Source organism: Taudactylus pleione, unplaced genomic scaffold, assembly GCF_031769625.1.
Source record: "Taudactylus pleione unplaced genomic scaffold, aTauple2 ptg000009l, whole genome shotgun sequence".
NCBI classification, from domain to species: domain Eukaryota; kingdom Metazoa; phylum Chordata; class Amphibia; order Anura; family Myobatrachidae; genus Taudactylus; species Taudactylus pleione.
The window spans coordinates 6,074,130-6,088,475 of record NW_028284412.1 but is presented as its reverse complement, the minus strand read 5'-3'; the positions used below and the strand labels follow the sequence as shown (position 1 = coordinate 6,088,475).

Below are 14,346 nucleotides of genomic sequence, written 5' to 3'. Positions count from 1 at the left end.
TTTCAGCGATACGCCCGCAACATTCTCAACAGATACAACATTTCCATGTGTCTTTTTAGTCACCCCCTGTTACCTCCTAATCATCATACAGGAACGCCCCGTACAGTTCTGATATAGTGCATCCAAATCTGAACTGCGACTCTGTACGTACAAAATCAGGACTCATGCGCATATGACAGTATCACACCACTGTGTCGGCCATCGCCGCTGTGTCCAACTCGGAATCAGGCCCGATGTATTCATTTTGTGTACGTGTATGTATATTGCGTTTATCATTTGATGTTTCACACATTTAATGCACAATACTTGGCGTCCCCTGTGATTTTTTTTTAATCTTTCAGAATCCTTGTCCTGAACAGCTGTGTTATCAGTGGAGACTGCCACAATGTATTAGAGATGTGCGCGGACCTTACTGTTCCCGCCAGGCTGTTTTAGTGGTGTGCCGCGCCCCACCCGATTTTAAAGGGCCACACCTGTAAAACAGCCTGCCCTGTGCATTTCCCACCTGAGGGCCAAGGGGTGTATTTAGAGAAGATGGGGCCCGTGTTGACTCACCATCTGGGGACCCCTCCTCTCTCTCCGGCGGCCGTGGCATACTGACACATTCAGTTGACTCCGGGCACTAGTCTGTGACCAGAGTCTACTGCACATGCGCAGTACACCGGGAAAATGGTGCAGCGGCCATTTTCCCAGCGATTTTCCTACTGCGCATGTGCAGAACACCGGGAAAGTAGCTGCTGCGGCCCCTATAGAGGAGTTCTGTGTAGCGCCTCTCAAGACGACGTGGGACATCGGAAAGGTAAGTATTTGGAAGTATGGGTGCAGGGTGTGCGGTGTGGGCCCCCTAGACCCAGGGGCCCGTGTGCCCCACACACCCTGCACCCATTATAGATACACCTCTGTGTGGGCCACAGTGTCCCGCGGGTGGGAAAAGTTGCGGTGACCTATTTCCGCTCAGTGAATAGATGCTGTGCGCATGCACATGGTACATTTTCACTGTGAGGGGAGAGCTTGGAGGAAGCCCAGCAAGTGTGAAAAATTGTGGATATGTCATAAGCAGATGCCCCCTCCCCCTTTCTGGAGCGAGTGCACAGATCCCCCGTGTCTGGACCCTCCATGCCCTGCCCTTCCCGCAGTCTAGCGGGAACACTAAACCTCATGTTTTGGTTTTGGCAAAATCAGCCTCAAATGTTATAGTTTGGTTTTGGTTTTAGTTTTCTTTAAAAACTTTTTTATAAAAACAGCTAAAATCATGTAAGTTGGACCTGTTTTTGTTATACCTATATTGACACCAATAACATTCATGTCCAGTCCCGGCTGTGGCACTGCTGATATTCTTCAGTCAGCGCTGTATTGCCGCGTGACTTTGCCCGGCTTGCCGATGGTGATGACATCACTATTGCGTGCCGCGGGTGGATGATGTATGTGGGCAATGCCGCTGGATGTAGTTTTTCTCCTGCCGGTCTCCCCAGGTATCCACCAACGCGTTTTGTACATTGAATGCACTTTTTCAAGGATTGAAAAAGTGAATTCAATGCACGAAACGCGTTGAAGTCACGCGGCAATACGGCGCTGACAGAAGAATATCAGCAGTGCCTTAGCAGGAACTCAGCAAACTGAGCCAAGTTGCTGCCACCCTTGAAGATAGAGGTAGGAAAAGTTAGCACTGTACTCTTATAGTGTTCACTCTAGCTCCGGCATGAGGCAGGGTGCCAGAGCTAGAGAGGGCACGTTCGTGCGCGCGCGACCGAGAAGGGGGCGTGCTCATCGAAAAGGGGGCATGTCTATAAGGTGCATCCCCTTTTGGTCACTCTTGGGGGCGTGCCCGGCACTTACGGACACGCCGGGCAGCCCCCAAGCCCTGCAGACAGGGAGAATAGATGCCGGGCGCATGCGCCCGGCGTCTATTCTCCGGCGGTGACCGGGTCACCGCACATTTCTTCACCCGCGGGACACTGCGACCCACGGGTGAAGACGGCTCCCTTCTGGAGGGCAGGGCGCTTTTTGCCCCCCAGAAGGAGAACAGGGCGCCGCGCCCCACTAGAACAGCCTAGCAGGAACGCTACTCTTATGGTGTGTATACTATGTACACGAGCATCACTTATCCGGTCTCCACCAACACTTCAGAAAAGAGCTATAAACATATTTTATACTTATACATACACGTTTTGTTTTCTCTCCCCCCTCTTTCTATTTTTAACCCTTACTCATTTTCACATATAGTAATAGCGCAAATTTTTTTACTAATGTATTTATGTGTAAACCATGTTTAGATATACTTCTTTTTAAGTACAAATAAAATGCCATTTGTTATTTAGTTGTGTCCTGATTTGCCCAATATTACGCGCACCCTAGAATGGAGTGATTTTCACCCCATTTGATTTTCTTAGGTATACAAATTTTATTTAAGGCACAAAATTATTTCAAATATTGTATACAATTACCTTTAGGCTGTGTGTATATGGTGTATATGAAATATAAATTAATTTTGTGTAAGTACACAAACTTTGTTTGATGCACAAAATTATTACAAATATTGTATAAAATTACTTTCAGGCTATGTGTATTATTATTATTATTATTATTATTATACTTTATTTATATGGCGCCACAGAGAACATAAACTAAAAGAGAACAAGAAACTAGTAATTTACAGTACATTACAGTGCAGGACAAGGACATAGTTTATATACATAGCTGCAATAGCAATTAAAACACTAACAATAAGCAGAAGGGAGTTAGCAGTCACGTGTTAGGTGCTCTTGTGGGGAGTAAGGAGTAGAATAAAGTGTAAAGTACATGAGGGAAGAGGTCCCTGCTCGTGAGAGCTTACATTCTAAAGGAGAGGAGCAGACAGACAGGCGTGACACAGAAAGGGTAGATAGGGAGGAAAGAGCATGAAGTGGGTTAGGATTAGAGTTGGAAGGCTTTGATGAAGTAGTGGGTCTTGAGAGCCCGTTTGAATATTTGCAGAGAGGTGGAGAGTATAATAGGGAGAGGGAGAGAGTTACAAAGGTAGGGAGCAGCACGGACAAAAAAGTGTATAAGGAGTATAAATGCATTCTGTGTTTAGATTTGGGTCCCATCCCATAGAAATCTCATTATGGTATGCAAATATTCCAAAATACGGAAAAATCTAATATCCAAAATACTTCTGGCCCCAAGCATTTTGGATATGGGATACTCAACCTATATGATTTGCTGTATCATATTATGTTAGACAGCTTTGATTCTATGACCACACTAACCATATCATGTTGCCTGTAAAATGTATACATTGTGGGATATCGCTCGCTTTTATTTCAACAACATCTGGAGAGCCAGAGGTACCCTCATCTCCTAAAGGTATAAGGGATGGGTAGAAGACTGGAGGTGGCAAAGACTCTAGAAGATACTAGAAGAGCACCATCTGTCATTAGAAATGGGCAAGTGATGCTCCCAGCATTAGGCTGTGAACCATACTTGCCTACACTCACGAAAGTCGCGGGATGCTCTCGATTTTTCGGGTAATAGAGGTGTTTAGTGTTACCCTTGCCCAAAATTGCACCAGGCAGGACCAGTAAGAACTCCCCTGGGCATTGAAGAGTTACTGTATTAATCCCTGGCCCTACAATATAGAAGGCTAGGTTCGGTAGGGGTCAACAAACAATGCTCTCACACATTGGTGCCAAATGTTTTTATGATGTTCCTCAGGAGACATTCCTTTTTTAATTTGCTGTACTTATGTACTGTGTGTATTTGCACAGGGTAAGGGGGTTATAAATTAGTAGAGCCATGGGAGAGCTATAACAGTAATCACAGCATTCATTTAAACCTAAAAGAGATCAAGTTTAATTTAGAGCTGTGATTTCCAAGCATTAGAGGAAACGCAGTGGGGAAACAACAATAAAATACAATGTTATCACATACTGGGACAAGAGAGACAAATACTGGACCATAGTTTAACAGAAAATAATGATAGTGGTAAATAAGTTCTAACAAAGAGACAACACATCCTAGTTATAAAGCACGTTAAGAAGTATCAGTGTGGTCAGTATCAGTGTGGTCAGCTGTGGCAGAACTAGGGGGGGTCGAATGGGGCAAGTGCCCTGGCACCCCCAGCATAGGGGGCACCACCGGCCAGGGTATCACACTCGCACCCCCCCCACCATTTCACCCTGATAGATGAATGTGATGTGACTCCAAAGAGCAGGCAACTGTGCCTGCTGGTGCTGGCTGGGCTGATTGTAGTGGGAGCTGCAGCGGAAGCACGCAGCCCCGCCCAGGCAGACTTCCCATTTTTTTGTATCCTGAGAGCTGCCGGGTGACAGAGCACCGGAGCAGGTGTGTATTCATTTTTTTGTCACAGTGGGGTGGACGAACTTCCGTGGGAGGTGTGTGTGTCTGTGGGTATCTGTGTAAGTGTGTGCGTGTCTGTCTGTGTGTATCTGTGTCAGACTGTATCTATATCTGTGTCTGTGTGTATGTCTGTGTCCATCAAATACAAATGTGGAAATTTGACAAGCCCACAAAAATTTAAAAAGTCACTCAGAAAAGAGGTTAGAGGTTATGGAGCAAAATTGACTAAGCACTCATATATACTTTTGTCTGTGCAGAGTGGTACCCTGTCCAGGTCAGCCCTGTTACTCATAGCTATATACTGTATATATAGGGAATATCCTATATATCACATGTCGTGATGGTGTGCTGAGAAACAACACAGGGGGGAGGTGATGGTGTGGTGAGAGATGATGCAGGGTAGAGGTGATGGTGCGCTGAGAAACGACGCAGGGGGAGGTGATGGTGTGCGGAGAGATGACGCAGAGGGGAGGTGATGGTGTGGTGAGAGACAATGCAGGGGGGGAGGTGATGGTGTGCTGAGAGATGAAGCAGGGGGGAGGTGATGGTGTGCTGAGAGATGACATGGTGGGGAGGTGATGGTGTGGCTGATTGACGATGCATGGGGGGAGGTGATGGTGTGCTGAGAGACTATGCAGAAGAGAAGGCGATGGTGTGCTGAGAGACTATGCAGGGAGGGAGGTGATGGTGTGACTGAGAGATGATGCAGGGGGGTGGTGATGGAGTGCTTAGAGATGATGCAGGGGGGGAGGTGATGGTGTGTTGAGAGATGATGCAGGACGGGAGGTGATGGTGTGCTGAGAGACAATGCGGTGGAGAGGCGATGGTGAGGCTGAAAGACAACGCAGAGGGGGAAGTGATGGTGTGCTGAGACATGATGCAGAGGAGGAAGTGATGGTGTGACTGAGAGATGATGCGAGGGGATGTGATGGTGTGCTAACAGATGATGCAGGGGGAGATGGTGTGGCTGACAGACGCAGAGGGAAGGAAACTACATAGGTAGCATAAGACTGGTTGAACCGCTGTTGTATGATGATTACCTTGTTAATATTCCTAGACCCTAGTTACACCTCTGGTGGTCAGAATCCACAAGTGCTAAATGCCTCTAAAACTACATACGACACACGATGGTGCGACTTAGCGATGCAATGTAATGATACAGCACGCACGCCATACACACTGCATAATTTAGTGCAACATTGTTACATGCTGTATGTAATTGCACCGCATCGTTCATTGCATCATCCCATCTGACATGCAAGACATCAGTTGGGAAGATGCAATGAACGACCTTCGGGAATGAAGGATTGGGCGTACACACTATACCTTGTGTAAGATATATTGTTCTGATCCACGTTGGAATTAAATATTGTACAATACAACATATAGTGTGTACCGAGCTTAAAAGCCCATCTCTTCTATCTTTTTGGCTTTATATACACCCCATAACAGTACGTGTTAGGGTTTTCTAGCAAGATTCACTTCACTATTTATAAAACTTACTGCCAAACATTGCCCCTGAAATAATGTACAAAGGCCACAGAAATCATAACTGTAAACATGTATTTACCAAGCACAATTAAGAACATGAGGTACTGTACAGTACTATCATTTATCACACCTTAGGATTGATTAAACAAGAGTGAAGTATGTAAATGCACTTACCATGACTGATACATGTAGGACGTGAATCTGTTCGTCCAGTTCCTGCACAGGCTCCTGCACAGTTGGAGGGGTGCTGAGTGAAGTATATTCCCTCATGCGCAGAAACAGATGGAAGTAGAGAGTTCCATTTTCCAACCATTTCTGGGTCCAGTGTACAAGAGATAGGTCCTCATTGCTGCCAGACATCTCTGAAAATACAATGACAGAAATCAGCATCGTATGATATCATTGAGGAATTTAGAAGCAATAATTTCTGTAAATTAAATACATTATGTAAGTGACCAGTGACATTGTATACATACTACCTAGTGATGACATAAGATTGCACTGTTTCTATGGTAACAACATTATTACATCTAACCAAATTAACAGTATATTAATCAATGGGGGGCTGATGCAGAGTTGAACGCAAGTTAGCCACATTTTACACCCACATTGTGTGCACAGGGTTTGAGTACGGGATCCCAGCGGTCAGAATCCAGATGCTGGCATACCAACAGGGTTAGGATACAGACACTTCTGTCGGTCAGTATCCTAACCCTTCGACTCTCCCATGCACAGAACTGAATGTGGATGTTCACCGATATGCTTAGTTGTTCGCATTGATGTGACCCATCCGCCTGCATGCTTGCTTTCATAGCCGTCATCATTATCAGTGCCCACGTGCACCAGATCTATTCTTTTTTGCAAGATATCCATTTGAAATCAATTCTGTCTACGTGTCCTCAATATGCCCCCAGTTAATATATGTATATATGTGTGAACGCCCTGTTGCCACCAAGTTATGCCCGTTTGGCGGCAAGTGTTGATGTGACTGAGAGCCTGATTCAGAGTTGGGAATAGAGAGAGAGATAGCACTTAACTATGAACCTGGACAAACCATTTTGCAATCCAAGGGGTGTAAATACATAATTTTTTTTGCATGTAGGGTAAATACTGGCTGCTTTTATATGTAGCCCACAAATACTGCACAGCTTTATTATTACTCTACAATTTAGATGTCAGTTTGGACACCTCCCTCCCAAATCTAAATCTCTCTGCACATTTTAATTTGCCCCACCTGCAGTGCAGCATGGTTTCACCAACATGATCAGTTGAGAGAGATAGCTCTCTCTATTCTCAACTCTGAATCAGGCCCTGAGTTCGGTAAGACTCTGATTAGGCCATATAAGAGGCACAGAATGCACCAGATTTCTTTTTTTATTATTAAATGAATACAGATGGTTCCTGCGCACTGAGCTTATCAATCAATAGTGAGCTGCTTACAGTAATAGGCTACCCTCTGAATATCAATTAGGATCAATATATAAAATAGGAGTATGTAACGCTCAACTTCTTGATAATTAGGTGTTATCTATTTTACCCTATCTTCAACAAAATATATCTGTATATAATTATATTGTATAGATAATGCAGTGAGAAATTGTTGTTACGTAGATTAAAAGATTATATATGTAGTATCTGTATAATACTGTTTAGTTGATTCACAATGGATCTAGTGGATACAGATGTCCTTAATACTATTAGTCACATTTAAAGTGTGGGTCATAGACCATATATCAGCAAGATATAAGTGCACACCTGTTATCCAAACAATAATATAGTGAAAATATGGTGTAGCACTATGATCAATTTAATGTTGATAAATCGGGAAACAATTGTGAAAAAAATATAATAAAACTGAAAGTAAAAATAAAAATAATTGTAAAAATAAAAATAATTATATAATAGTTGGACGATAGTTCGGATAATCAGTCCGTTGTTAGTAGAGAGGCTCAATGAATTCCAATAAGTCAGACTAGCAAATAAGCAGCAGATTGCTAACCTGTTTGTGGTAAGTCCGTGCACATACCGTTGCAGCTGATGGTGTGATGATGGACGGTGGTCGGGGCTCCGGGCCAGGCCGGGTGGTGTTGTATCTCCGGTCTCAGCGCTAAGCCTGGTAACGGGCCTAACACCGTGATCGGGAGCCTCCAACTTGCCGGCTAGGTCTAAGGGGGGGTTTTCAGTCACGGCTATGAGCTCCAGCCGGAACTGACTGCCGGACGAATCCACCACCTGCCAGAGACTTACCCTTCACTCTGTCCTCTCTGCCGTCTGTTCCGGTTCTCACCATTCCTATGCGTCTTCTTTCTTCGGGCGCCTACTGCTTTCTGGCCTCCGTACTTCCGGGTTGCGCACTTCAGCCGGTGGGCGCTCCGGCTAGTGCAGGGAAATAACAGCGAGCTCCTCTTTCTGTGCAGATCCTAGGTTAGGTAGTCAGTTCAATGATGTACTCCAACGCATTTCAGCCTCTTGGGCCTTCCTCTGGGAGTGATTGTGACAAGTGGGTAAAGTCTCTGAGTATTTATAGCCAAGACAAGCCAGGTGTTGTAAATCAACAGGGTCTGGCTAAAGCAATTAGACAATCCCATACTTATCTAGGATAGTCAGCCGTCTCTTCTACTGATTGAATGGTCTATGAGTTAAATGTTTATCATGTTACTAATAGGCCTTAAATTGATATCTATCTTATTGATGATTAAATATATAAGAGTATATAAATAACCATTGAATTAACAGATATTAAGCACTATTAGGACTACTTGCATGGTAATCAAAGATGAGGGGCAATACTAGAGAACCTACCAAGTATAATTAGTCATATATAAATATATATATACACATGTATATACATATAATTATATACACATACATACATACAGACACATTGGCCCCACCTATTGTACCCAGATGGGAAATAACTATGCATACAGGTAACAGAACAGGATGTTAATAGAAATTGTATAAATAAATATAAATACCAAGAATGAACACACATAGTGGTGGAGTACACTCGATTTGGAATGAATGGGAGACTAGTTGTGCAACCTGAAGTTAGGCATTCTATTCTGTGTTTCTGTTAGTGTTTAAGTAATAGTGTGTGAAATTCAGTGGTAACCCACATTTTTTTTTTATTAATTGTGAATATCAGAATTAAAAAAAAAAAAAAAAAACCATCTTGCTAGGGTGTGTGGATTAACAGATAGACAGTAAAAAGGTCGACCCTGTCTAGATAAACACCAGATGTTAGACAGTCAATACAGATGTGTCCACTTGCATCTTTGCTGCTTTCGAGGCAAATCGCATCACATATGGCGCGAGATGCGTACCCGCGACTCCATAGGTTTACATGGTGCGAACACAGCGTACGGAATGACGTAGCGCACACGGCCACGTCTATTCGCATGGTGAGATGCATGCGCACGTTTGTAGCGTGATTGGCAAGATGCAAGAAGACACACCTGTAGGTTGACAGGGACATAAGGTTGACAGGGACAAAAGGTAACACACTAATGGTCGACATGTTAGAAGGTTGATGGGTACAAATTATCAACAGTGTGAAAAGGTTTACCCGAAAATGGTCACCTCATGATTTTTATACCTTATCTTCACCATAACCTTCCCTTTGGGCCTAACCCTAGCCCTCCTTCCTGGTGTCTAACCCTAATCGTCGGGGTAAGTGCCTAACCCTAACCCTCGGGTAAGTGCCGAATCCAAACCCTAACAAAGAAAAAAATTAATAATCAGGAAATTGGGTGGTGCTCCCAGCCTTCTGGAAAAGTAGGGATTTCTCCCAGCTGCCGCCAACCCCTTGTATCCCCCCGCATCACCCTGGACCCCTCCACCTACATCCCCATACAAACACCCCCGCAGCTGGGGAGGAGCGGTGACATGATTGCTTCACAATCCCGTTAATCTCGGCAGAAGGGGCGGGGCTACAATGATGCAATCGCGTGATCATGCCCCCAAGGATTCATCATCACTGCACCACGCCCCCTTTTACTAGCCATGCCCCCCACCAGAGAAGCCTGGCTAGCCCCCTCCCGGAAGATGGGAGCTCAATGTCGGTAAGTATGGCTCCAGGTTTATACCTGAAGACAGCAGTAGCATATGCACCAGGTTTATGCCAGGAGACAGCAGTAGCATATGCACCGTTTATCCCAGGAGAAAACAGTATCATATGCACCAAGTTTTACACCACCAGAAAACAGTAGCATATGCTCTAGGATTATGCCAGGAGAAAACAGTATCCTATGCGCAAAGGTGTAGCGTGAAGCCATGGCACCCGGAGCATGCTATTGTAATGTGCACCCCCTCTACTGAATTTTGCATTTGCTAAACTGGTCATGGGCCACATTTGCCAAAACAGAAGCTCAAACCTATCAATTGTCAGCTGTCAGGGCACACCAAAGATAAAATAAAGGCAGGGAGGGGATGTATGTTTATGCAGTCCACTGGACTGGAGGCAGATGGGAAGGCAGGTGAGTAGGTGGGTGAGAAGAGGAGGTGGGTAAGGAGGCATGCTAGTAGTTGGGAGAGGATTGGAGGTGGGTGAGGACTAGAGGCAGGTGAGGTGAGCAGGCGGGTAGGCAGGAGCGGACTGGAGTCAGACGAGGAGCAGTGAGGATGTGGGCTGATAGGCGGGAGAGGACTGGATGGGGGCAAGGAGACGGGTAAGGAGGTGTGCTGGTAGCCAGGGGAGGACTGGTGGCAGACAACTAGGCGGGGAGGAAGTAGAACGAAAAAGGTAAAAGTTCTCAGAAGTAGAACGAAACACATTAATGCTTTCCAGTCTGCTGCATCCATTCTACACATGGACATTCCAAAGAAGTTGTCACTTCCTATAAGCTAGAAGCTACTATAATCATCTATTGTTCCATTGCCCCTGCACAACGTGAGGGAGTACTTTGAAATTAGGATTAACTGCCTCCCACGGCTGGAACTCTAGCTGGCCAGCAGCTACGGGATTTCCCCAGCACATTGCAATTTCTGGGCGGTCGCCCCGCTGTATTTACTAGGACTGTCAGCTTGTGCATACCTTTGCCACCGTTACACACACTCCCAAGTCCCTAGATGTACAGTAGGGCACAGCGGTGAGTTAAATATAATTTATAGATGTTTCAAGCTGGGGATATGAATATTAAGCAACAATCTATTTTGCTATGAAACTTTTGCGATATATATCAAACGTCCAGGTTGGGACTGTCTATTATATGAATTCGGCACCCCTAAAAACCATCTCAGACTTTTTTATTTATACGGACATATTTTATGCATGTTTCTCTGTTGTCTTTTATACCAAGATGATGGGAATTACAGTTTTATAAATATGTTTTTGATATATTTTTATTTATATTATAAGTGTTGTTATTTCATGTTTTTTCTTTCTTGAGAGAAGCCATTTGTGATCATTTGACAACAGGTATATGTACTAGTACTACTGTATTTTATACACTAGCGCAGTCACTTTAGTTTTAATTTTTAGTTCAAGACTATATGGCATTTAGTCTATTCTGGATTGCAACAGGTGTTATTTCTAAAAATCTTTTTTATTAAACCTTTATATACATACTTAGGAATCGACTTGGCTTACTCTTTTCTTACTCTTTTTTTCATTATTTTTACCTTTAATATCCAATCCAGATTTTGAGAATGGTGAGGCCATATGAGATAGTTGAATCTTGGCATCTCCAGGGTCTCAGGTTAGTATGTCAGTTCTTAGATACGGGGTGCTCCTCTGTCCTCACTTAGAGAGAAAGATCTTTATCTTAATTTCCCTCTCTTTGCTTATTTTCAGGTCCGCAGTTATATTTCACAATTATTATCCCGCTTTACATTAGCTGATTTATCATGCTCTTTTCATGCTCTTTTGATGGTCATATAAAGTTAAGAATACAAAGTCCTCATCCTACTTCGTTAGTTTATGTACGCACTAGACGGAGGTTAGACCTCACTAAATGAACCACTGGGATGGCTAAATGGCAAGATACAGTACTTTTCCAGAGATTGACTTAAAGAAAATCATTGAGCTCTGTGTTAAATTGAATAAACAATTAATATTTTCCTCTTATGCCGAAATGCACTACAAATTACTTCACAGAGCATATTATACTTCCAAATTGAGATTTTTAGTAGGTGTATCTGATAATTCTAACTGTTTTAAATGCTCTAACTCTGATGCGGATATTATACATTGTATGTGGGCATGTCCTCTTGTCCAGTCCTTTTGGACAGATGTTTAAACTTATATTACTAGCGATCTTGGAATAACTTTCATGGTCCATATGACCTGGACTTTTTAGAATCATTATGACTTGTCTATTCCTTGTACCCGGTCGAAAGGTGCTAATATACTTGATAATTGGTGCAGCCCTGGCTGAAGTAAGAAGAGTTGATACTTGATAATTGGTGCAGCCACTGGCTGAAGTAAGAAGAGTTGATAATTGATAATTGGTGCAGACACTGGCTGAAGTAAGAAGAGTTGATACTTGATAATTGGTGCAGCCACTGGCTGAAGTAAGAAGAGTTTATACTTGATAATTGGTGCAGACACTGGCTGAAGAATTGATAGTTGATAGCTAATTGTTGATGCAGCCTCCGGGCTGAGTAGTAGTTGAATACAGAGCTATGATTATGAAGGAACCAGTCATGCAACAGCCTTGAGGGCTGGAACTCTTGGCAAGTTGCGGCTTTACAAAACATTAGATTAGATGTCATCAATGTCATCCCCAACAGTGTGCGCATCCTCCTCTTCTTCACACAATATTAATTCGACCCCGCTGGCATCTACAATTACAGACGCTTCTGTATTTTTTGGACTTAAGTGCTGGTAAAGATCTTCCTCGTGGAATTTGTAATTCATTTTGATGAACATCATCTTTTCTACATTTTGGAGGAGTTACCTCCTACGACAATCACTGACAAGGTTCCCGGCTGTGCTGAAAACTCTTTCAGAGTACACACTGGGCAACTTAAGAACAGCAAAGCCAGTTTGTGTAAGGGACTCCAAATTGCCTCTATTTCCTGCCAGTAGTGAAACGGACTGTCTGACATGCCTATTTGTTATCCCTAAAATAGTCATCCACCATTCTCTGAATGGTGACCGTATCAAACAAAGTCACAGTAGACATGTCACTCATTATAGCCAGTTCTTTCAGACCCAACCAGATGTCATGAGGTTTTGCTGACTGATCTGCATCACCACCAGCAGTGGATCTCTTAGGAAAATTTAGTTTTTTCCTGGCAGCTGTAGAAAATGAAGATGCTGCCGTGTCACATTCCACTTGAGCAGACAATTTTTTCACCACCCAGCTCTTTACATCTTTTCAGGTTTATGTCCGACGGAAAGAAAAGCACAAGGTATGTCTTAAACCTAGGATCAAGTATGGTCACCAAAATATAGTGATCTGATTTCAAGAGATTGACAAACCTTGGATCCTGTCGAAGCGAATGAAGGGCTTGATCTACAAGTCCAACAAACTTAGCAGAAACACTCCATTTCAACTCCTCCTTCACTTGATCCAGCTGCTTTTACAAAAGTCTGATTAGGGGAATGACCTGACTCAAGCTGGTAGTATCTGAATTAACTTCACATGTGGCAAGTTCAAAGGGTTTGAGAACCTTGCACAACACGGAAATTATTCTCCACTGCATGCTCACACATGGCAACCGCAGACACACTTGGACTCTCCTCTGGGATTTGTGATATTTCAGAGCACACAGTTGGTTCTAGTGGCTTACTCAGCTTAACAATTTTAATTTTTTTTGTACCTCTCCTACAAGCAGAGGGGCTTAAATCATCACTAGAACCACCAGTCATAAATAATAAAGGCCAAGGCCTTATCCTTTCCTCGCCACTTCCTGTAGTCAATGGAATATGGACAATTTTTTGTTTCTCTAAAGCTGACTTAAGCTGGGCATCCACTATACAATTTTCTGTTAGATATCTGTCCAATCTGGTTGGTTGGAATGAAAACCTGGCAATGTATGGGAGCAAATGACAATTGTCCATTTGCTCACAAACACTGGAAAATAGCCAAAAATGGTTGTTCAAACAAATTGGTTAAAACACACAAATGTAACCAATTTGAACATTTTTTTTGTCCTTTTTTCAGTGTTTAAAACCATATGATCGACTGTCATTTGCTCCGATACATTACCAGGTTTTCATTACAACCAGCCAGATTGGATAGATATCTGACAGAAAATTGTATAGTGGATGCCCAGCTTAAGAGTAAGAAGTCTTAAGTGAAACATGTGACTCAATCTACATAGGTACAATAATGTAATTTTTTTTATCCGGACAGAAAATGAGGGTAATAAAATAAAAAGTGCATGTACATTCACAGACAATGTCCTCATACACCTAGCATCAATAAGTCATACAGTGCAAGAGGTGTAGCGTACCATCTTTTTCTTTAAATTTTGCATCTTATTTGCATTGCAGATACAGCGAAACATCAAATTGTACTGTGACTTTAGCCGCACAGAAATTGGTTTTAAATACATACAAAGTCGCAA

General features: G+C 43.2%; 1 protein-coding gene across 1 annotated transcript in view; it reads right to left on the bottom strand.

The window, feature by feature from the left end:
* The window catches only part of ASTN2 (astrotactin 2), a 567,587-nt gene that overhangs the window by 480,912 nt on the left and 72,329 nt on the right, over nucleotides 1-14,346 (bottom strand). Inside the window, exon 2 of the mRNA XM_088467057.1 lies at nucleotides 6,004-6,191. Within this exon, the coding sequence (XP_088323183.1) occupies nucleotides 6,004-6,191 (188 nt within the window). The remainder of the gene's footprint in view (nucleotides 1-6,003; nucleotides 6,192-14,346) is intronic.